Source organism: Thermobia domestica, unplaced genomic scaffold (assembly GCF_964235325.1).
Source record: "Thermobia domestica unplaced genomic scaffold, izTheDome1.hap1.1 HAP1_SCAFFOLD_118, whole genome shotgun sequence".
Taxonomy (NCBI): Eukaryota; Metazoa; Arthropoda; class Insecta; order Zygentoma; family Lepismatidae; genus Thermobia; species Thermobia domestica.
This window is the reverse complement of record NW_027655890.1, coordinates 272,077-295,247: the sequence shown is the minus strand read 5'-3', so window position 1 is coordinate 295,247 and position 23,171 is coordinate 272,077. Positions and strand designations below refer to the sequence as shown.

At 34.3% G+C, this 23,171-nt stretch overlaps 1 protein-coding gene across 2 annotated transcripts in view; it reads left to right on the top strand.

Moving 5' to 3' along the window:
• The window catches only part of LOC145676370 (uncharacterized), a 32,991-nt gene extending 24,283 nt beyond the window's left edge, over nt 1-8,708 (top strand). The window contains exons 2-3 of one of the 2 annotated variants that reach the window (XM_081747221.1): nt 2,843-3,737; nt 3,822-8,708. In XM_081747221.1, the coding sequence (XP_081603347.1) occupies nt 2,843-3,737; nt 3,822-4,001 (1,075 nt within the window). In that variant the 3' untranslated portion in view covers nt 4,002-8,708. Of the gene's footprint in view, nt 1-2,842 lie in introns of both variants that reach the window. The other variant, XM_081747220.1, reaches the window with a different exon arrangement.
• Nucleotides 8,709-23,171: the final 14,463 nt, after the last annotated feature.

Sequence of the window (23,171 nt, the reverse complement as noted above, 5' to 3'; positions counted from 1 at the left end):
TACTTTACCTCAGAAAGAATAGCGTTTTTTTTATGCTAACTTAAACGGGTGCCTCTGACACTCCTATTGAAGTATGCACTGTTCTGATTATTTGATACTGTTCATTGTTTATTACCATTGACAAATGATTTCATAGCAATGTAGTGACCAGCCCTTCCTATTAATGACGGAAAATACAAATGGTCGCCGTGAGTTCAGGTAGCTTGTGTTTGCAGCAGGGAGCCTCAGAGTCACCTCTTGGAAATTTTAAGCTTAAAATTAGCATGGGCTTTCTCGGGTTAAGTATAAATTACTTTTGTAGTTTTGATTTTGATATGGTTTATAAATATCCAGTGTCCATGATAATAGTAGGCGTATAGTATTATATAATTTTTATTCCGTCAAGATTGTGTTTAAAGAAGGTATATTATGTATAAGGCCCTTAAAACTACGTAGACATATTTAGTGTAGAGTGCCCATAGCCGTCTTCTTTGAGTATTGTATTGTAGTAACGCGGGAATGAAACATATAATGTTAATGTGAATTCCGGAGGAAGAAGTAGTGATTTCCTGATGTTTTTCCCATGAAGTAGAATGCTCCATATAAGTAAAGAAGTACGTTCGAAAACTATAAAGGCGTTATTTGAAAAAGAAATTATGAAGAAGCTTTGCTTCCCATTACTTAATTCTTAGGTAGCATACTAGAAGCTCCGTTGGATGTGTTAAAACGTATATATAAGTTTATAAGTTAATTTGAAGTTAAATGGACTTACATGGTAATTTCACATCTGCTTGAAAATGTAGTTTTCTTAAAATTCCTTGTATGCTAGCAAAATTGTGATCACTTAACTGCATCAGAGAATACATGATAGAGTTCTATACATTACATATTAATTTTATATCATATGTTAAATATATATATAAAAAATACGGAAATTACCCGTTTAAAAGTCGTAGGGTGTTGATCAATTGCTCACAGGTATTGAGTAGAGATTTTATATGACAAATTCCACCTCCCTACCATAATCCACTTGTCAGATACATTGCTTTTCGCCTAAAATTTAAATCTGTTCTCTTACTCGTAGGATCTTCATTCTACTGACAGTAGCGAAAAAAAAAGGAAGGATAAGTTTTCTAGCTAAGATGCATGTCTGGCTAACTGCAGTGTAAAATCTAATTTCAATTGATTTACTCATATCCGCAGCTGAAGCCACATTAGCTAGGTGTCTAGCTTGTTTACTGAGATATAATATCGTCGCATGAAAACCAGAGGAACGTAACTTCAAAAATTCTGTTTTCATTTTCTTCATGTTTGGACACAATTTTGAAAGCCCAACTTAGTGTAAACGGAACGTAACGCCATCTGTTCTTCTTGTCGATCGTCTGCTGTAATGTAGCCCAATTACAATTCTATTAAATTCACATTTTTCTAAGAAAACAATGTTTTTGTCTACTGGCTTGTAAACCTTCAGAAATGGATTTACGTATCTCTTGTTCTTATTCAACGATATGCAGATTGTTCATCTTCTCCCTCTTCAGTGTTGTATTTCACAAAACACTGGTGCACGCGACAGTTTTCCAAAAGTAAAAAAGCTAGTATGAAACTATCCTCTCTCTAAAGAGAGTGTCTCGTCAAAATACAATTTTTCACTAAAAATTTAATCGTGCTCCCGTCGTTATGATAACCATTTGAATGAACGTTACATGATAAAATGCCACTTAAATATAGACACTCAACATATCAAATATTTTATTTCACACAGCTCAGCTTCCTGTCTTATGTAACGTGATGCATAACACATTTCTTGCATTTTTTGCTATTCTTCGTGTAGCATTTATCTTTAAACACCATTCTAGCTTTTAATGGAAAAAACAATAATGACTAAACTGTTTCACGATGACGGTAACACCCCCAGGTATTATTAAAAAAAGGAATAGCAGGTTTCCAAACCGAATATAGAATTTTGATTTCTCCGAATGTAATTACGCCACGTTATTAGAAATTTAAATTCTTTTTTTTTTCTTGAGCACAAATGTACGATAGCACTACTAATAATCTAAAGGTGACGAAGGTGCTAATGCTTGTTCACACTACCTTAACGTGGACTCCTGGAATCATAATGTCACGTATTTCAAATAAACATTAAAATTAGAAGAAATTGGATACTCGCCACCTCTCAAAATTATTTACTTAATAAGAGGACTAAGTATACATCAAATGAAACCGCGTAGCTATATATCAATAGACGCAAAGATTGTATTACGTATTTGTGTTTACTTTCTCAAAGATTCAGACTATATTAAAGACACACGTAGAGATTGGTGAACAGATTCAAATGACATATTTTGTGCAATATTATAAAACTTGCTATACCTTTCCTTTGTTTCTTTGTCATCATTACACTTTTGTAGCGGAAATTGCAACAAGTTATTGCGATTGCTAAATTTTGTGGCACAAAAATTAATGATTTATAAATATTTTAGTAATAATGGATCACTATTTTCACTGATAATAATAAATATTTATTACATAGCACAACATATGTATACGTTCTTATGCACATAACTCTGATATCGTATATATATATATATATATATATATATATATATATATATATATATATATATATATATATATATATAATTGAACAATTTGATATAAGAAAGCAAATTACCCACTTTTATTTCGAGAATAGAGACATATGGAAACAACTCGATAGTTCTCGGTTCCATGTTTCTACAATATTTCCTATAACAGAACCAAAATAAACGTTATTTTATATTCAAATATACTGTATGATTTCATTTTTGGTTGTTACTTACTAACTCAATTTACGTTTCTTTGTTTATTGAACTTGTTACAGGCGCTACAACGAATATGAACTTCACAGAGAAGTGAATACGTGTATTATATTAAAAGAAGCCATTTCTCATTCAGATGAGAAATCTGATGTTACGAAGCAGTTGGAAAAAAAATATATTCCGTCACGTTTGTCAAGTAATACGGTAACACGTAAAAGTGAAAAGCGTCGTACGTACCGAAACAGTGATAAACGTAATACTGAAAATTTAACTTCGTCAAGTCGTAAGTCCATACATACAGCTGAGAAGTCCCAACCGTACGAACAGTGTGGTAAGGGATATAGCGTACGTTCAAGTTTGGCTACACACAAGTTAATCCACACAGGAGCAAAACCTCATACATGCCAAGAGTGTGGAAAAAGATTTTGTTACCGTTCGCAATTATCAACCCACATGTTAATCCACACAGGAGCAAAACCTCATATATGCCAAGAGTGTGGAAAAGGATTTTGTTACCGTTCGCAACTATCAACTCACATGTTAATCCACACAGGAGAAAAACCTCACACGTGCCAAGAGTGTGGAAAAGGATTTAGTCAACGTTCGCAAATACCAATTCACATGTTAATCCATACAGGAGAAAAACCTCACACATGCCAAGAGTGTGGACTCGGATTTAGTGTACGTTCAAGTCTGGCTACACACATGTTAATCCACACAGGAGCAAAACCTCATACATGCCAAGAGTGTGGAAAAGGATTTTGTTACCGTTCGCAATTATCAACTCACATGTTAATCCACACAGGACAAAAACCTCACACATGCCAAGAGTGTGGAAAAGGATTTAGTCAACGTTCGCAAATACCAATACACATGTTAATCCACACAGGAGAAAAACCTCACACATGCCAAGAGTGTGGACTCGGATTTACCGTACGTTCAAGTCTGGCTACACACATGTTAATACACACAGGAGAAAAGCGTCATACGTGCCAAAATTGTGGAAAGAAGTTTAGTTCACATTCAACTTTGGCTACACACTTGTTAATCCACACAGGAGAAAAACGGTACACATGCGAAGAGTGTGAAAAGGGATTTACAGAACGTACAACTTTGGCTAGACACATGTTAATCCACACGAGAAAAACCTCACAAATGTCAAGATTGTGGGAAGCGATTTACACAACGTTCATCCTTAAAAACTCACATGATGATTCATAATGGAGAAAAACCTTACACATGCCAACAGTGTGGAAGAGGATTTAGTGTACGTTCAAATCTGGCTACGCACATGTTAATCCACACAGGGGAAAAGCGATACACGTGTGACAACTGTGGAAAAGGATTTAGAGAACGTTCACGTTTGGCTACACATGTGATAATTCACAGACAGAAATTTTCATGTATGCCAAGAGTGCGGAAAGGGAATTGGTCAACATTCAAACAATGAAATCTTTAAGTTTAAGGTCCAACGCTTAGGCTAAAGGAGACGGTGATAATGAGTGAAATGGTAGAATGAAAAAAGTGGGAGGAAATGGGAGAACCCCGAGAAAACCCGCTAGCAGGGTGTTTGTACACACGGCGCGAGCTGGGATCGAACCAGGGACGCCAAGCACTGGAGGTAAACGCGCTACCAATGAGCCACCGCGCCCCTAGTCAACATTGAAGTTTGGCAAGACAGGTTAATCCACACAGCGGAAAAACGTTAGTTGTTTGAAAAAGGGTTTACGGTACTTTCAGTTTTGTTTAACCACAAGTTAATCCACACAACACGGAAATCTTACTCCAATGAAAGTGGGAATTGCTCTAGTCGGCGTTCTAGTTCGGCTACGCATCATGTTACACACATTTGACAATACTCCTCGAAGCCGAGAATGTGGAAATTGATTAAGTTTCCATTCAAGGTTGGTAAAACATTTAACCACACAGGTGCAAAACCTTCGATGAATTTGATTCGCATTTAAACTTGGCAACAGAAATTTTAATATACATAAGTGAAAAATTTCACACATGCGATGAGTGTGTAAAATTATTTGCTCTACCTTCAAAAATTGCAAGACATTTTACCATACAGATAAAAATGTCAGATGCGGCAGGACGCACGTGAAAAGATGGTGAATGCGAAGTTCATATTTTGCAACGCACATGTTAAAATACACAGAGGAAACATTACTACTGGAATGAAGAAACAAATTCGCTCTAAATGGGTAGAGTGGATTTTATTGAAATTAATATTTGGCAACACTTTTATTAATACAGATGTGTAGGATTCAGCGTGTCAAAATTATGACAATGATTTAGTTGAAGTTTAGTCTCAGAGAGACATGTTATCGCATACAGGTAAGAAATGGGTGTGCAAAAGTGTGAAAATCGTTTACTTGAATGCCATATATTGTTAGTGGAAATACATTAAAAGATATGTGACGCGATTTACTAATATATCATGCTTGTACATGAGAGGATGTAGTCAGGTTACAAACATAGGAACACATACAAGTACGAAACATCTTTCTTGTCAAAAGTATGACAAAATGCCTCAATATCACGTTCCTTAAGACAAATGTTAGCATACAGATGACAAACTTTGTACGTGCCAAGAGTATGGCAAGATATTTTGTCAAAGTTCACAAATCTAAGAGATGATAGCATAATGCACTAATAATAGTAAAAGTAATCAAGTTAACTATAATAATATGTAATTGATAAGAATTATTCACAGTAGCTGACCTAAGTTTGTTTTAGTTTTTGTAAAATTATTGCTCTGTAAGAAGTTGCTAGGTATAAGATGGTCTGTAATTATGTTAATCTGTTCAGAGGTCCTAGAAGACGCATTGAATGCTTAGTTAAAGTCTTTGTATGTTCTGTGAAAGTTCCTTTTGTGACAAAAGTAACTCTGAGATCCTTATGGGTATTGATACTTGAGATAGCCAAATCGATTATATTTTATGAAGTATGTAAATATTTTTCTTTACGGCTGATGTTATGTTACGCATTTATTCTTATCAGGATGAATTTTTAGAAGCCATGTGTTACACCAGAAAGAAATATTATCCATCACGCTTTAAAGTAGCTCGGGATCTTCTTTTTTTTTGCAGTTTCCTGGAAATAAGAGCATTCTCTTAAAATTCGAGTTGAAGCTGCTAGTCGAGTCATTCATGTTCAATATCAATAAAAGTGTTTGAATTACACTTCCCTGTGCTTCCCCGGATGTCAGGGTTAAAAATCGATCTTATTAAGACGAGTCTCTATTTAACAATGATATGAGTGGCCCATGAATACAGAATGTATTGGAAATTTTGTAAGTTAGATTAGAATGGTTAATGGAATTGAATGCACTAGATAAACCGAGATAGACGGTGTGAAGTTTTGCATTGTTGGAAACACAATGTACAGCGTGATTAAATATGTTAATGAGATTAGTGAGGCACGAGCTATAGACATATACCATGTTGAGCTGTTTTAAGATACGAAGAGGTGAATTTGAAAATTCTGTCTTTGATAATTTTCTCGCAGACGATCGATGTGTTTGAGAGAAGTGAGATGTTGCTTTAGGATGACATGTGATCTTTCAATCCAGATTTAAAAATGAGAGACACGGAGTGTTTCCCAAGAAGAGGGAAAACAGCTTCCCCTGAAACATCTATTAAAAATGAGCGAAAGTGGAAAAGAAATAATAGATGCTGTTGAACGCAGAAAGGTCTAGATTGTATTGTCCGTGCGAGCGGCTCTCTGACGCCGGAGAGAAAATAGGAGTAACTCATACTCTGTAGGACTTATATAGATAAATGAGATAACGAATTAAAAAGGGACGTACGTACATTGTGCTTTTTAGAATTGGTTACGAAACCATTAAAATTTTTTTTTTCTTGATTATCAGCACTTGATAGAGTATTGTACACCAGAGGATGTATGCTAGTAGTTTAGACTAACATCTGATAAGAAACCATTGTTGTTTAGTGTTGTTGATGCTAGTGTCTGAATTTTTTAAATATAGTAGGTACTTACATCTCAATAGCTTTTTCGTGTGATGTCTTATATTAGAAAACTTCACTCATATATATTCATTTCATTCATATAACTTCATATATATTCATTTGGAAATATACGCCACAGTTCCCAAGTCTTTTTCTTATTCCGGAATGTATCTCGAGTCTCTTTGATGTGCCATGTTGGAAATTCCATCGTTTTTACTTTTATGTATAGTGCAAATCTTCTACTGTTCTGCGAACATCGGAAAAGGGATCCAGTGCCACGTACATTGTTCTTTCGAGTAACAGTGTCCGCGGTAACATATATAGAACTTTACAAATTTAACCGCAAGTTCCTTCCCCCATTCAGGTAGAAGCTTTCATTTTGAGTTGGGTTGCTGTCTTTTGGGGTTGACTATGATAGAGTATGCGGTAGGTCACTTGTAGAGATTCGTGGTCTAAGAGATATAACTTCTGATACATTCTGTCGAGATGATACATTCTGTCGAAAAAGTAGAGAGGACATAATCTAAGGTGTCATTTTTACGCGCTTAATGCATATTGTACTAACCCAAATCGAGTCCCTGAATAGAATATTCGACGAATGGGTCTAATTTGTGTTTGGTGCTATCCCATGTTACTATCGATCCATTCTAAGCCCAAGTTATAGTCACCAAAATGAACAACTTTGTTACCTTGTGACCATATTTGAAAGTATATTGTGGCATGTTTCAAGTAAACTTCGATGACTGTTTCTATGTGGTCTGCGGAAACACTGGTTGAAGTTTGTGTTTTTGCACAGACTTACCCTGGCTCAAATGATTTCACGCTCACGTACGAGATCATTCTGCCTCTGCTGCTCCATTTACTGTAGTACATACTAACACTCCGCCCCCTCTGGTCTTGGTCATTCCTCTATATAGAGAATTGATTGTGAAAAGGCATTTCACTGTTCCTTTCCGGATCACTCAGCTATGATTCACTCATCACTAACAGTCATATTCCAGCAACTAACTAATACTAATAGCACTATCCGTAAGTTCGTTTTTAATGTTTTGTACATTTTAAATGTGGTTTTCTGTTCACTGCACTTTGGACCAGCGTTCGTCTGTACAATCACCACAACACAAAATACAGAATATGGTGCACCTGACCTGATTTGGCACATTTCTCCCGCGTGAAATGACGTTTTCCAAGTCACTCTCACTGTTTTCTTGCCATCTGTGTTGATTATTGTTAATTATATTAAGAGTGAGTAATGTAGCAAAAAAAAAAAAAAAAGAAAGAAAGAAAAAGCGGAATTTCACTGAATTTCCAGCTTGATATATTGAGCGTTGCGTTGTCAAACACAAAACTATAGCCGTAACGTTACTACTGGGTTTACAATGTCAATGATAAAACACAGAGATAGCACAAATATTCTTCTGAAACTGGAGCACGAACTTTACCTTTGCTACTGTTTGACTCTAACTCTTCCACTTCATAGACAGACGATCCTAATTACATACAAAGTTTTCCTACGGCAAAGGGTTGTTATAGCTGGTTTGGAAGATCGCTTCTATTTATCCTTGTACACAATAACCAATATACATTGTAACTCTTCCAATCATCTTCACCCACCGAGATACACAACATGCTTTGGGAGGATTTGAGTGAAAGTTGGTATGGAACGTGCTCGAGCTATCTGTGTGTGATGATTAACACTCTAAGTCCTCTTTTTACCTTTTGGACTTGGTGCGAGGTATGCCTCACTTCTGCAAATTATCAGAAAGCACGTACCACAACCTACGTCCTCGTGGTGTGAAGGATTGTCAAGTTGAAAGCTAAATGATTAAGTCAGTAACATATACATTTAAATGATCATATCTCAGCTTCAAAATTATCTGAATTACATATTTCTGCTTTAGATAAGTAACCTAACATAAACATCAGAACACAATAAGAAAAACACACGACATTTTACAAGAACTACTTATTCCGCCGTGAGAAGCTTTAAAATAAATTCTGTTGTTCAAACTAAACTTTTTTTTTATTTAAGATTGATTAAATCAAAACATGTAAATTCAACTCGGCGCAAGTGGCTTATTCGCAAAATAATGCGTATAGTGAATTTTACTTTTTTTACTTTCTTTTCTTTTTATAAATGCGTAGTAGGCGTGCGGGCTATTTAAAATGGTTCTAGATCTTAACACAATTGAAGAAACATAGCTCTCGCGAGAGATAATTCACTGAATATTCCTGTCGCTGCCTCAGAACAAAATTGGCACTTTATTTACAATTGCATCCAGGTAAAATTCCATAGAACAAAGTGTCCTGTCGAGAAGTACGTTGAAATGATTCTCTGCAGTTTAAGACCACAGACGAGTGTCTTCTGCCTGATGACCAAGAGAGATGCTTTCCTCTTTGTACAATCACAAACAACTTATATTCAAGAACTACCAAAATAATGTTCGTCGTAACCTGTCGTTCGGTTAAAGCACCTGATTTAATTGTTCACTATTAGTTTGTCGGGCTGCTCTGTACACTACCTCTTCGCTGTGGAGTTTTCAGTCTGTCGTCCGACTTATTTCACCCGATTTTATCTCCCGTGATAGGGGCTTCGCTGTTTCTCGCCAGACTAACCTGCGCTTCTTCTGGTCATCGTGGGTCACGTGACTCACAAACACTGAACATAACACTAGCAACCACTCACTATTGGTTGGTGACCAAAAATTGTCCAATCACAAATTAGTCTAGATGTCACTTACACACTTGTGGTGACATGCTATTTTTCGTTCTCATGAGAACTGAAGTAGAAAATATCTCTCAGCAACCTTCGAACAAAGGGTTATTGTTCTAGGCACTAAACATATAGAAATAAATAATTTTGTCGTCTCCAAATCGAAGTTCGCAGAGTAGACTGAATTCACTGTTGCCAACTAGTGTCCGTTTTCTAAGATTAGTCGGAAAAGTTTATAAAATAAACGTTTTAATTTTCTTCCTTCGATGAGCGTCCCGCTGTCGATGGCAAATGGCGTCCACAGAGAATTGACAATATTGCACTGGCGATATTGTCAAAGGATCCTGGACCGTTATTGGATGTCCATGAATTTGAGCACACCCTGTATATAGTTCACTTCAATAACGTTGATGAAGATTGGGATGAACACTTCCAACACTAGCTTGTTAGAAGATACGTCACTGCAATATTTTTGAAAAACAATAACTATTAATTCGAAGCACTGAAAAAAAAATATATATATGTGAGGGAAATTATTCTCTTTGTAAGGGCAGGCGCGTTAAAATCCGCTGCGGGTGAGTTAAAGAAATACAGGATGGACCTAGTAAGGGTCCAGGAAATTAGGTGGGAATGAAATGGATTTGTGAATTCCGAAAATTTTACGTTCTTTACGAGGAAGGAAATAAAAATCACCAGTTAGGAACAGGATTTGTTGTTCACAAACGAATATTATCAGCAATTAAACGGGTTGAATTTGTTATTGACAGACTTTCTTTTATTACTCTTAAGGGACGGTGGTGTGATATTATTGATTTAAATGTAAAGCCCCAACTGAAGATAAGGATGACGATATAAAAGACAGTTGTTACGAAGAAGTGGATCGGATATTTACCTACTCCAGCGATACAATATGAAAATTCTATTTGGGTATTTGAATGCTAAGGCAGGACGAGAGGATATTTTCAACCCGATTATGGGTAACGAAAGCCTATAATAGGAAAGTAATGACAACGGTGTTAGACTCGTGAACTTTGCAACATCCAAAATCCTAATCGTGAAGACTACAAAATTCCCACATCGCGACGTTCATAAATACACTTGGACATCACAAGACAAGAAAACACATAATCAAATTGATTACGTTTAGTAGATAGAAGAAGGCAATCTAGCATAATTGATATCCGGTCGTTTAGAGGGGCTGATTGTGACACTGATCACTACCTGGTAGCAGCCATAGTACGAGACTGATTATCGTTGAATAAAGGTAATATTCTACCGAAAACGGAGAGATTTAATTTAAAGAAATTAGAAGAGAGCCAGGTAAGAGAGGAATACCAGATCGAAGTTTCGCATAGATTCTCAGTTTTTAGTAGATTCCAAGTGCAGTAGTGTTCAGGATACTTGGATTAAAATTAGAGATAGCATTAAAATTTCAGCAAAAGAAAAATTGGGACACGCGGAAATAAGTAGGAACCAACTATGGTTCGACCAGGAATGCATTAAACTAGCAGAGAAAACAGGAAAATTAAGCTGGTTTAAAAATCCGAATGAAATAACAACACAAAATTTCGCAGATATCAGGCGGGAAACTTTCAAAACTTTTACAACAAAGAAACGCGATTTTTTGAAAGCTAAAATTAAGGAACTTGAAGATAATAGTAAAAATAAAAACATGGGGGACATTGTATAAGGGGATCAGCGAATTTAAGAAAGGCTATCAACCGCGAGCTTATATATTAAAGAAATCTGACGGCACAGTTCTCATTGACATGGATAGCATCTTAAATAGATGGAAAGATTTCTTTGACGATTTGCTTAACACGCAACGAAAAACTAGTGTTGGTGAAGAAAAGGAGATACACACCACAGAACCGTACATTCCAGAACCCAACCGAATAGAAGTAGAAACCGCTATAAAGAAATTAAAGAAACACAAATCTCCGGGTGTAGATGAAATTCCGGCTGAGTTGGTTTTAGCTGGAGGCGAAAAATTGTGGAACAAGATACATAAACTCATTCTCCTTATCTGGAACAAGGAAGAATTGCCACAAGAGTGGAAAGAATCAATCATTGTTCCAATCCACAAGAAAGGCGACAAAACTGACTGTAATAATTATCGAGGCATTTCTCTTCTGTCAACATCCTGTGAAATTCTTTCAAATATTCTTTTAGCAAGACTGGCCCCATACGCAGATGAAATTATTGGAGATTATCAGTGCGGATTTAGACGAAATCGATCAACAATCGACCAAATATTTACTATTCGCCAAATACTCGAAAAAAAAGTGGGAATACAATACCCCGGTACATCAATTATTTATTGATTTTAGAAAGGCGTACGACTCGGTTTGGAGAGAAACATTATACAACGTTCTTACAAAACTTGGAATACCGAGAAAGCTAATTAGGTTAACTAAGATATGTTTAAATGAATCCCAAACTAAGTCCGGGTAGGAAAATTTTTGTCTACGAGCTTTCACGTCTAAAATGGCCTGAAACAAGGAGATGCGCTCTCGCCATTATTATTTAACTTCGTTTTGGAATACGCCATAAGGAAAATCAAAGATAGCAACCAGGGCCTACAGTTGAACGGTATTCACCATGTTATGGCATATGCTGATGATGTAAATTTAATAGGGGATGATAGGAGAACAATAGAAAGAAAAGGATAGATCTTATTAAACGCTTGCACGGACATGGGTTTAGAAATAAATGCAGAGACCGCAATACAGCAAATTATGGATGCGTTAAAATATTAAATAATACTTTCGATAAAGTGGATAGTTTCAAATATCTAGGATCAATATTAACAGAGGAAAATCATATTCACGAAGAAATTAAATGTCGACTCAAAGCAGGGAATTCTTGCTACTATTCGGTTCAAAATCTCTTGTCGTCGCGAATTCTGTCGAGGAATCTGAAGTTTAAAATATACAAAACGATAATCATGCCTGTTGTTCTGTATGGCTGCGAAACATGGTCACTTAATCTGAGGGAAGAACATAGACTGAAAGTATTTGAGAACAAGATCCTGAGACGAATATTCGGACCCAAGAGGAAAGGGAATGGGGAATGGCGGAAACTTCATAACGAGGAACTACATAATTTATATGGTCTACCCAACATTGTTAGGGTCGTCAAGTCTAGGAGGCTTAGGTGGGCAGGTCATGTAGCTAGAATGGAAGAAAGTAGAAACACTTTCAAAGTCTTGACTGGAAGACCAATCAGAAAACGACCATTAGGAAGACCTAGGCGCAGATGGGAGGAAAATATTAAGATGGATCTCGCAGAGATTGGAATACAAAGTAGAAACTGGATGCAGTTAGCTAAGGATGGAAGTCAGTGGAGAGCTTTTGTGAACGCGGCATTGAACCACCGGGTTCCATAGGCCATAGAGTTAGTTAGTTTTTATCAACCTCGTGCTTATATATTAAAGAAAGCTCACGGTACAGTTCTCACTGATACGGATAGCATCTTAAATAGATGAAGAGATTTCTTTGACGACTTTCTGAACACGCAGTCAAAAACTAATGTGCGTGGAGAAAAAGAGATACACACCACAGAACCGTACATTCCAGAACCCAACCGAATAGAAGTAGAAACAGCTATAAAGAAATTAAAGAAGCAGAAATCTCAGGGTGGAGATGAAATTCCAGCTGAGTTTATTTTTGCTGGTGGCGAAAAATTGTGGAACAAGATAAATAAACTCATTCTTCTTATCTGGAACAAGAAAGAGTTGCCACAAGAGTGGAAAGAATCAATCCTGGTTCCAATTCATAACAAAGGCGACAAATCTGACTGTAATAATTATCGAGGCATTTCTCTTCTGTCACCATCCTATAAAATCGTTTCAAATATTTTATTAGCAAGATTGACTCCCTACGCAGATGAAATTATTGGTGGTTATCAGTGCGGATTTAGACGAAATCTATCAACTATCGACTACATATTTACCATTCGCCAAATACTCGAAAAAAAGTGAGAATACAATACACCGTACATCAACTATTTATTGATTTTAGAAAGACGTACGACTCGGTTAGGAGGGGAACATTATACATCGTTCCTACAGAACTTAGAATACCAAGAAATCTAATTAAATTAATTAAGATATGTTTAAATGAATCCCAAAGTTAAATCCGGGTAGGAAAATTTTTGTCCACGAGCTTTTTACGTCGAAAATGGATTGAAGCAAGGAGATGCGTTGTCGTTATTATTATTTAACTTTGTTCTGGAATACGCCATAAGGAAAATCAAAGATAGCAATCTGGGCCTAGACTTGAACGGTATTCACCAGGTTATAGTATATGCTGATGATGTAAATTTAATAGTGGATGATAGGAGAAAAATAGAAAGAAATGGAGAGATCTTATTAAACGCTTGCAGGGACATGGGTTTAGAAGTAAATGCAGAGAAAACTAAATACATGGAAGTGCGTCGGGACCGTAATACGGCAAATTGTGGATGCGTTAAAATATTAAATAATACTTTTAATAAAGTGAACACTTTCAAATATCCAGGATCAATATTAACAGACGAAAATCATATTCACGGGGAAATTAAATGTCGATTTAAAGCAGGGAATTTGTGTTACTATTCGGTTCAAAATCTCTTGTCGTCGCGAATTCTGTCGAGAAATTTTAAACTTAAGATATACAAAACGATAATCATGCCTGTTGTTCTGTATGGTTGCGGAACATGGTCGCTTACCCTGAGGGAAGAACATAGACAGATTATTTGAGAACAGGATACCGAGACGAATATTCGGCCCCAAGAGGAACGGAAATGGGGAATGGCGGAAACTTCATAACGAGGAACAACATAAATTTTACGGCTCACTCAACATTTTTAGGATCGTCAAGTCTAGGAGGCTTAGGTGGGCAGGTCATGTAACTAGAATGGATGAAAGTAGAAACGCTTTCAAAGTCTTGACTGGAAGACCAATCGGAAAGCGACCATCAGGAAGACCTATGCGCAGATGGGAGGACAATATTAAGATGAATCTCGCAGAGATAGGAATACAAAGTAGAAACTGGATGCAGTTAGTTAAGGATAGAAGTCAGTGGAGAGCTTTTCTGAACGCGGCATTCAACCTCCGGTTTCCATAGGCCATAGAGTTAGTTCGTTTGTTAGCACCTTTTATAAAATACCATTGATGCCATCATTCACTATTATTGCATGCCTTATCCATTACTTTTTTTTATCTATCTTTTATATGATTACTTTTTCTTTTGTATATATATTTATATGCCTTCTTTTCTTTTTTTTGAATCCTTATTTCTTACTTAGTATTCCTATATACAGTTTTTCATGATTTACCCATTCTTCAAATTTTCAAGATTATAACAATGACAAAGTTTACAATAAAATTACAAAGTACTACGACATGTATATAAATAACCTTGTTGGATCACATAATTAATGAACAAAAATCAAACGTTTTTAGAATTCACAAAACTTATCCGTAAACGGACGGTTATAAGTATCCTTTTTTGGATCGGAATCGCAAGATTTGTGCACTACTTTACGAGAATAGCATAAATTTTACATTAAAAAGCCAAAATAAATTTCATATAATACATTTCACAAAACAGAAAAACTTTCTCTCATTTACCTATTATTTAAAACAACCAATATAATTGAATCAAGAGTCATCATGAGCATTTTATCGAACAGGTGTCTATTTCCAGTTTCAAGATTATTCACCTTCAAATACTTCAATTATTAACTAGATTCAATGAAACTCATAACAATTTCAAAAATTACTGATCATTTCATATTACAGCATAACTTCATTTTTATTGCCATGTGATCTAGTTACTTCGAGATTAATCTGAAAGACAATTATTTTAAATTATTCTACAGCATCTACACAAGGCTTCCTGAACATCTACATCAATCGTATGTGTATCCAGAAAATATTATTTTTAACAAATACTTTTGTCTTAAAACCTTTATACCATTAGTACATACAATAACATCGAGGGCACAACGTCCACCTCGGAATTCGTCTAACTACATCGAGGGCACATCTACCTCGGAATTCACTGTCTTCACAAAGACATTTACTTGCTACTGCTATCTGAGCATAGCCTAAAACCATTAACCATTCCACAACACATTGGCCCCGGACATGCATTGTCAACGGGGTATATACACCATATACCTTTTAACCCATTCATGAATATCTGTTATTAATTATGTGCCTTTTTGCCTTATATGATCTTTGTTAACTTTTTCCTTTCCATAAAAACATTCATTTTCTTCCTTTATTGCTGTTATACAAATCATAAATCTCGCCTACTGACATTGATTTAAACCACATGAGTATGTTACTTCTGCTAGATCAAATAATCGTTAAAAAACGCTGAAAACCTTAAATTTTAAATTTTAGACACTAATTAAAAGTTCTTACTATCATCAATCAATTAATATGCTGTCATTTCGTTAACTGACTTGTTGTAATGACTCCTCGCTTATTCCATTTTATTTACTTATTTTTCCCTTCTTTTTTTAACTTACAACGTTATATATAAAAAAATATTTCACATTAATAAAATATCTTAAAAACACCTGAAACCTCACTGACTGTGGGCCATGTTGATTTCTCCAAAAAGAAATCCTCTGTTTCCTATGTTATGGCTGAAACCTAGAGATTCATATTCACATGTTTCTGGCCATGTTGTGCTCTGAAGGAGAATCTCTATAACGTACTATCATTAGGATAATAGGCATTAAACGGTCAAATAATTAATTTTATTCCGATTTTCCCTTTATGCTAATAATAATAATAATAATTGAAAATATTTCCTTAAAAATCTCCGTTACCTTTTTTCTTTATTATTATTTTTTCAATCTTGGTTTCACGTTCCCTTTATCCAATAAAAAAATATACTCAAAATAGAAAACTAAATGAAATAATAATCCATACAAAATTCAACTAAATTTTCCTATTAATGTTTTTTTCTCGTCCCTGATCATTAATATTAATTGACTTGACTTCTTATTCTTTTTGCATAATTTGTATTAAACGACATTTATTATAGACTAAAAGTTATATGAAGAATATACGTACATATAATAATCGAACATATATACGCAATAATACTACTTATACATAATAAAATCTTTTGATTCATTAAAAATTGATGCTTAATATTCAATTTCTTTTTTTCAATATATGACGAAATAATGACCTAATGAAATTAAAATATATAAGTTTCAAAGAAACGAAACATCTAAATCGACAATACTTCAATGGTCATTAAAACGAAATATTTTCAGGCATTCCTATCCGCCTTTTGTTCAATAAACCACATATATATGGCTCGTTTGCAAATAGATTAGCATTTTGAAGTCTTTCAATAGTAAGTTAAAAAATTGTTTTTAAAAATGAGTTTTTTTGAGACATATTATTTATAACTATATCAATCTGGTATTCGGTATTTTTTACATAGTTCGTAATGATTTAATATATTTTGAGGGGAAAGATGAATAGAAATGTCCCTACGTACAATTATCCCTCCTGGGTTGTCCCTATGTACAATTATTACTAACAACTCTTGTATATTTTCTTTTAATGTCAATTCTATTTCATAAATTTCACATACAATATTTGAAATATAAGGCACTTTTTCCATTCAAAAAGAGAAAGCAAAAAAATATTTTTATAATAGTATCTATAACATCAAACTCTGTCCTTAATATTTCTGTCAGTCTCCTGGGTGATTTTTCGCCTCTTTCAAGATCACATTTGATTACATTTACAAAATCGTAAAAGTTTATTTTTATACAGATAGTACCTTCTATATCAGTGATATTGCCAACACTGTTCAACCTGCGTGTTGCGTCAGCCAGTTTCTGAGTGAGTGTACTGCGAAGTAGGTGTGCGATTCTTTGCAGCATTTCCAGTTATTCTTCTGGTAAGTCATTTTAGTTTGTTTTTTACAGTATATAAATTTTGAAAGAAAAGTCCAGAATGAAATACCAAAAAAGACGGAAGAAAGGACAGGTTAAGCTCATCAAGGAAATGTCAGAAAGGGAAAAGCGAATGAAAAGAAAACAGTGGCGTCAAAACAGCAAGAATGAAACAAAGGCGGAGAGTAGCAATTAATACGACTATTTCTTGTGATATCCCACCAGAATGTGCTTTGGAACGCAAGGATGTTCCACATTCCCCAGAAATTGTGGCAGAAATTATAAAGACAACAGAACAGCAGAAAAAGAGAGTGAGAAGAGAAAAAATCGCGAGATGAGAGTAAAAGATGAAGTGATTAAATGTCTGAAGAGAAAGTTGGATAAATTAAAGAAACGGCTGCAATGATTGAAAACGAAATCCTCTAGGGAAATTAGCTAACACAAAGAATCATTTTTACTCCAAGAAAGAAAGTAAGAAAGCTCATAGCTTGAAGAAATAAGAGTGAAATAAGAAAATGACTTCTCTTTGGTGAAGTTATTAATCAACAGTTAACACAATCAGTTGAGACAATGAAGGGTGGGGGTCGGAGGGAAAAAAACGAATGTTACACTTAATAACCGGAGGAAAAATATTTAAAAAGTATCGGATGTTGTCCGCAGCTAGATTTATGAAAAGAGGGCGCGTAAAAATGTTAGAGGCAGAAAGTACCAGAGTGCGCAAAACAGCTACTCTGAAGCTTCACCAGGATATCGTCTCGGTTTACGAGCAAGACAATGTCAGTAGAATATTCCCAGGAAAAAAGGATTATGTCAGTTCTAAGTGTGCAAAGCATCAACGAAGAGTATTGGAAGATAAAATGACCACCTTATACACAAAGTATTTGAGAGATAACCCGAAAAGGAAATATATCAGCTAAAGCACGTTTACCCGGTACCGGCCAAAATGGGTGACGAAAATGACTATCGGTGAAAGAGAGATGTGCAAATGTGTGAAGCATTCAAATATGGAAATGTTAATCAAAGCTCTCTATGCATATGGCTGTTTAGATGTGTCAAAACCAGACTCGGTGTTAGAAATAACTTGCTGTGACTCGCAAGAGGAACAATGTTTATTAAGAGAATGTGAAAGATGCAACAAGAAAACAATAATTTTCAAATAATTTGATGATCATGAAGCCGAATATTCAAAGTGGATCACAAAAACTGAAAATTATACAGATAGCAATGGATCGGTCAAATCGGTGAAAAAAGTTGTTAAAGACAAAATAAATACGACAGTTTCGAAAATACAAATGAGTTAATAGAAACAGTAGATGAATTTTCGAAGCATGTGGCTCGAGTAAGACACCAACAAAATAGCTTGAGATTGCAAAAAGCGGTCATAACTCAAAGAGAATCAATAATTCACATGGATTTTAGTGAGAATTATGCATGTAAATATTCAGAAGAAATACAGTCATTTAACTTTGGAGAATCAAGACAACAAGTGGCAATGTACACGGTGGTCGTTTATACCCGCGACAAAAGTGAGTCTAACATTTATATACGAAGTTTTTGTACAATATCCAGTAACCTTTTACATGGAGTGCCTGCGATTTGGGCCCATCTTCAACCAGTGATGAAGAAACTGCCTCCGACTATAGATATAATCCATTTCTGGAGTGACAGCCCTGTTATCAATATAGGAATAACTTGATGTTTAGTGTTTTGTGCAGTGATGGTTTTGAAATGTACCCAAACATATCTAAAGCCACCTGGAACTATCATGAAGCTGGTCATGGTAAAGGCGCACCAGATGGCATTGGAGTCACGTGGAAACGAGTGGCAGACAACATAGTAGCACAGGGTAAGGATATTGCAAACTCAGCAGCTTTAGTCAAGAATTTAAAAGAGAGCATGCAAAGTGTAATCGTTGAAGAGATATCATCGGATGATATTAAACAAATGGAGCGCAAATTATCCACGAGAAAGGTAAAAAAAAAATTAAAGGAACCATGTCTGTACATCAAGTGGTCACTAAAAAGGACACAAGTAACAGACGATTACTTAGAATGAGAATGCTGTCTTGTTTTGATTGTACATTCTATTGTTATCACTATGAATTAGTCCAGTACTCTAATTCTCTAATTCCAACCAAAGAGAAACTCAAAGTTGAGGACATTTATAGTAGTGATGATGATGCGTCTTGTGCAAATGTTACTACTTCGAAACGCATTAAAGGGGGAAAATTTATTTGCGTTAATATAAAAGGTAGGAAAAGGTCATTTCAGTACATTGCACTGTGCAGAAGTGATGTGAAGGATGGTGAAGTGAATATTGAGTATCTTATTCAATGGGATAAAGACATGAGACTATGGAAGAGAAACCTCAATGGTGTTACTTACAGTTGTAATGTTCATGAAGTTACTGAACTTCTTCCACAACCAGAAATTATTGTAAAAGGACAGCGTAAGTTCTATAAATTTTAAGTATAGAATAGTAAAAACGTACTCTGTGTAATTTCTTTTAAATTTAATAATACATTTGCTTCTATAGTATTGTAAACGCTAATGATCGGTCTCTTACATTTATTACTGAATACGGACAAAAGTCACACTCTTTTTGATAAGATCTTGTTTTATAGAAGTTATGTGAAAAATATATCAATTGCATTAAATTTATACTTTCCAACAAACAAATCTTGTATGATGAAACGGTATGTTTATTTTCACACTTCTTGTCTTATAGCCGTCGAATTTCAGATTAGAATTTGTGTCATAGGCTATATTCTTTAAGATAGCATGTTGCTGTTCCTAGTTTCGCACATAGAAATAAAAACTTAAATTATATTGAACGACTGTGATGTTACTGTTATATATCATTTCTTAAAACATACAATATATTATATACGTTTGTATGCACCTTGTAAAAAAAAGTAAGTATTATGTCACACATATCGCTTTATTATTTTATGTTCTCCCTATTCTTTATATAATAATATAATTTTAAACTTTTTTTACGCTCTGACTCCTTAGTTTTTAACTATAGTTAAAGATTATCCTTGTATTAACGCTCAAAGTTATGTAAATCTCTGGCTGCCAGTTATAAGCATAAAATTAAAAAATTATATCATTCTTCTGGCTTTGCTGTCATTCTCCTGATGCATGGATTTCCCTTTTTGCTGTAAAAGTGGTGAAAATCTTAATAAATGAGTTGGCCTCGACCCTGAATGGTTTGATTTTTAGTGCGTATGTTGAGTGCTAATTATGAGAATGATATTTTAATTATCTAAGTTACGCCGTTTTTAGTCTCCAAAAAGCCAATTTATTTGCAAATGACCCATACATATTTTTTTAAATCAAATCTTCAATAACTATCGTAGCATATGTATAAAAATCAAAAATTCAAACTAGAAGTATATCTTTAACTGTAAAAATTGCATAATATTGATAAAAATTATCGACTACTGAAGAAAAATAAAAAAAAATTGTTAATGGAAGAATATATGTCTACTCGTTTTCAAGATGTAACAAGCAAAACGTATTTCTCTGTTTTTTTTTTTTTTTTTTTTTTTACGACATATATGTACGGCCTAACGTATGTCATTCGAACTGGTGAATATTTATAGATTCATCGAAACCTAAAACACTACACACAACTTAAGATATAAATGGACAAGAAAAACAAATCGCCTGAAAAAGATTATATTTCATACCTAAACTATAACATAGTAATAGCATAAATGTTGTCGACAAATATCGTTATTCGTTTCCTAACGTTAACTATTAACTATCTAACATATCAATATATTTCGGCGCCAATCAACTATGTTAATATAAGTAAAATATGCTATCATAAATACTATTAATTGACTAAAATCCTATATAACAAGAATGAAAATATTGTATTTTTATTAAAACTGTATGAAAATTATCATCAAGATATATGGATTTAACGAATATAATGACTTCAAATGACATAAACAATACTCAAGAAACATTATTTAAACATGATATTCATTAGCTAAAATGATCTAAATATATATATACGATCACTAATATTTGTATGTGATAAATGCGACATTATTTATCTAAATTGATATTAGTATCTACATATTATACTATTATTAGACATTTCTATTATTTTTTTTTCTTTTTTTTCCGTTATAAAGTGAAATTTTATATTTCAAATGTACCTCTTAGTACTGTAAGTTAGACGTTTCTCACTAACCTCACAACACAAAGTTGAGTTCGATAAAAAAAATAAAGTAACCACAGGTTAGTGAGTTGACCTCTAAAGTCAATAAGCACAACAGACTCGCTATACCCATAGCTGGTGTTTTGCAGTAAACGCTGATCTTTACTGACACTCATAGGAATTGAATGACTCCTACAATAAATCCTAGAATTCCTATTCCCTTATATTCATAATTCGGTACCTTCCCATATGAGCTGTTAACAAAACATCGTTACGCGATGACATCATAAGAAAAAATAGAACAGGACTTTATAAAAAAAATGGAGATTTTTCCCCTGAACCGTGTGCGATACACTTTCAAATGGAGGGTAATTGATAACAACTCAAAAAATAATAATTGTTTGTGCTTAAAATAACCATTTTCTTGCAAAGAACTAACGCGACTTGTATATACGTGGAATGCAATCAAGTCTTTGCACGTCTGTACTATAACAATAGCAACTTTATAAAATTGGACACTAGTCTATAAACGTACATTGTCTTTCCTCAAAAAATCTCATTCTAGTTCATATATGTCTAAGCCGGTAGTTTAGTCTAAATCTAGTATTTCTATTACGCGGTTATACTATTTGCTTATACATTTTATAATTATCTTCGTACTGCATACGTATTTTAACATTTCTTTTTCATGATCAAATTCATTTTCATTGACTTCTTTAATATAATAAAGTTTAGTTTAAATTTACCAAAAAAAAATAATAATTATGGCCGAAAAGATAAAATTGTTACAGAATTTAGAATGACGAGTTATAAAGCCAAATTCTCGTCATGGGCTACAGGACCTGATTAGACGTCCAAATGCTAATCCACCCTTTCCTTCACGGGTGACTGTAAGGTTGTAGATTGGCGAGTCATAATGGACTATACGTCCTGACCAGACGTCCAAAATTTACTGGTCCATCCTTTTCTTAATGGATGCCTGTAAGGTTCTAACCTTACAATGATATTAATAATATACTGTCTTCCTTTTCTTTTGCAATAACGTGATAACAAGTGAAACTAACTTATTGTCTGCCATGACCTTTTAACCAAACTTTACACATGCATAATTTGTTCTGGCACCAAAGAATAAGTAACTATTTATTTAATTTTATCTTTACTTGCAAATAATTTCATAATAATATCACACCAGAAAAATATTGACGTCAAATATAAAACGTACTGATTCGAAAAAATCAAAATGCAGACCCATATTAATTTTCTTAAGTACAGTGCAAATTTTATCTCCTTATTGACATTTAATTTTAACATGTTGAACAGATGCGTAAATTGTTAAAATAACATTATTATCATTCATTTTTTTTAAATGCTTAATTTTTCTGTTTTCTAACATGATCAAAACGAACCGTATATTTTATGGACATCCTGTACATATAAAAGTACAGATGCATGTAGTAAATGATCTCTAAATTCCCTACAAACTTCTCTAAGTATACCTAACCAATCTCTAAGCTTCCTAAAACAGCATCAAATAAGGTTATTGGAAGTTTGAAGATTTACACATTTAAATATTATAATAATAAAACAACACATAATATTATAGGTTAAATT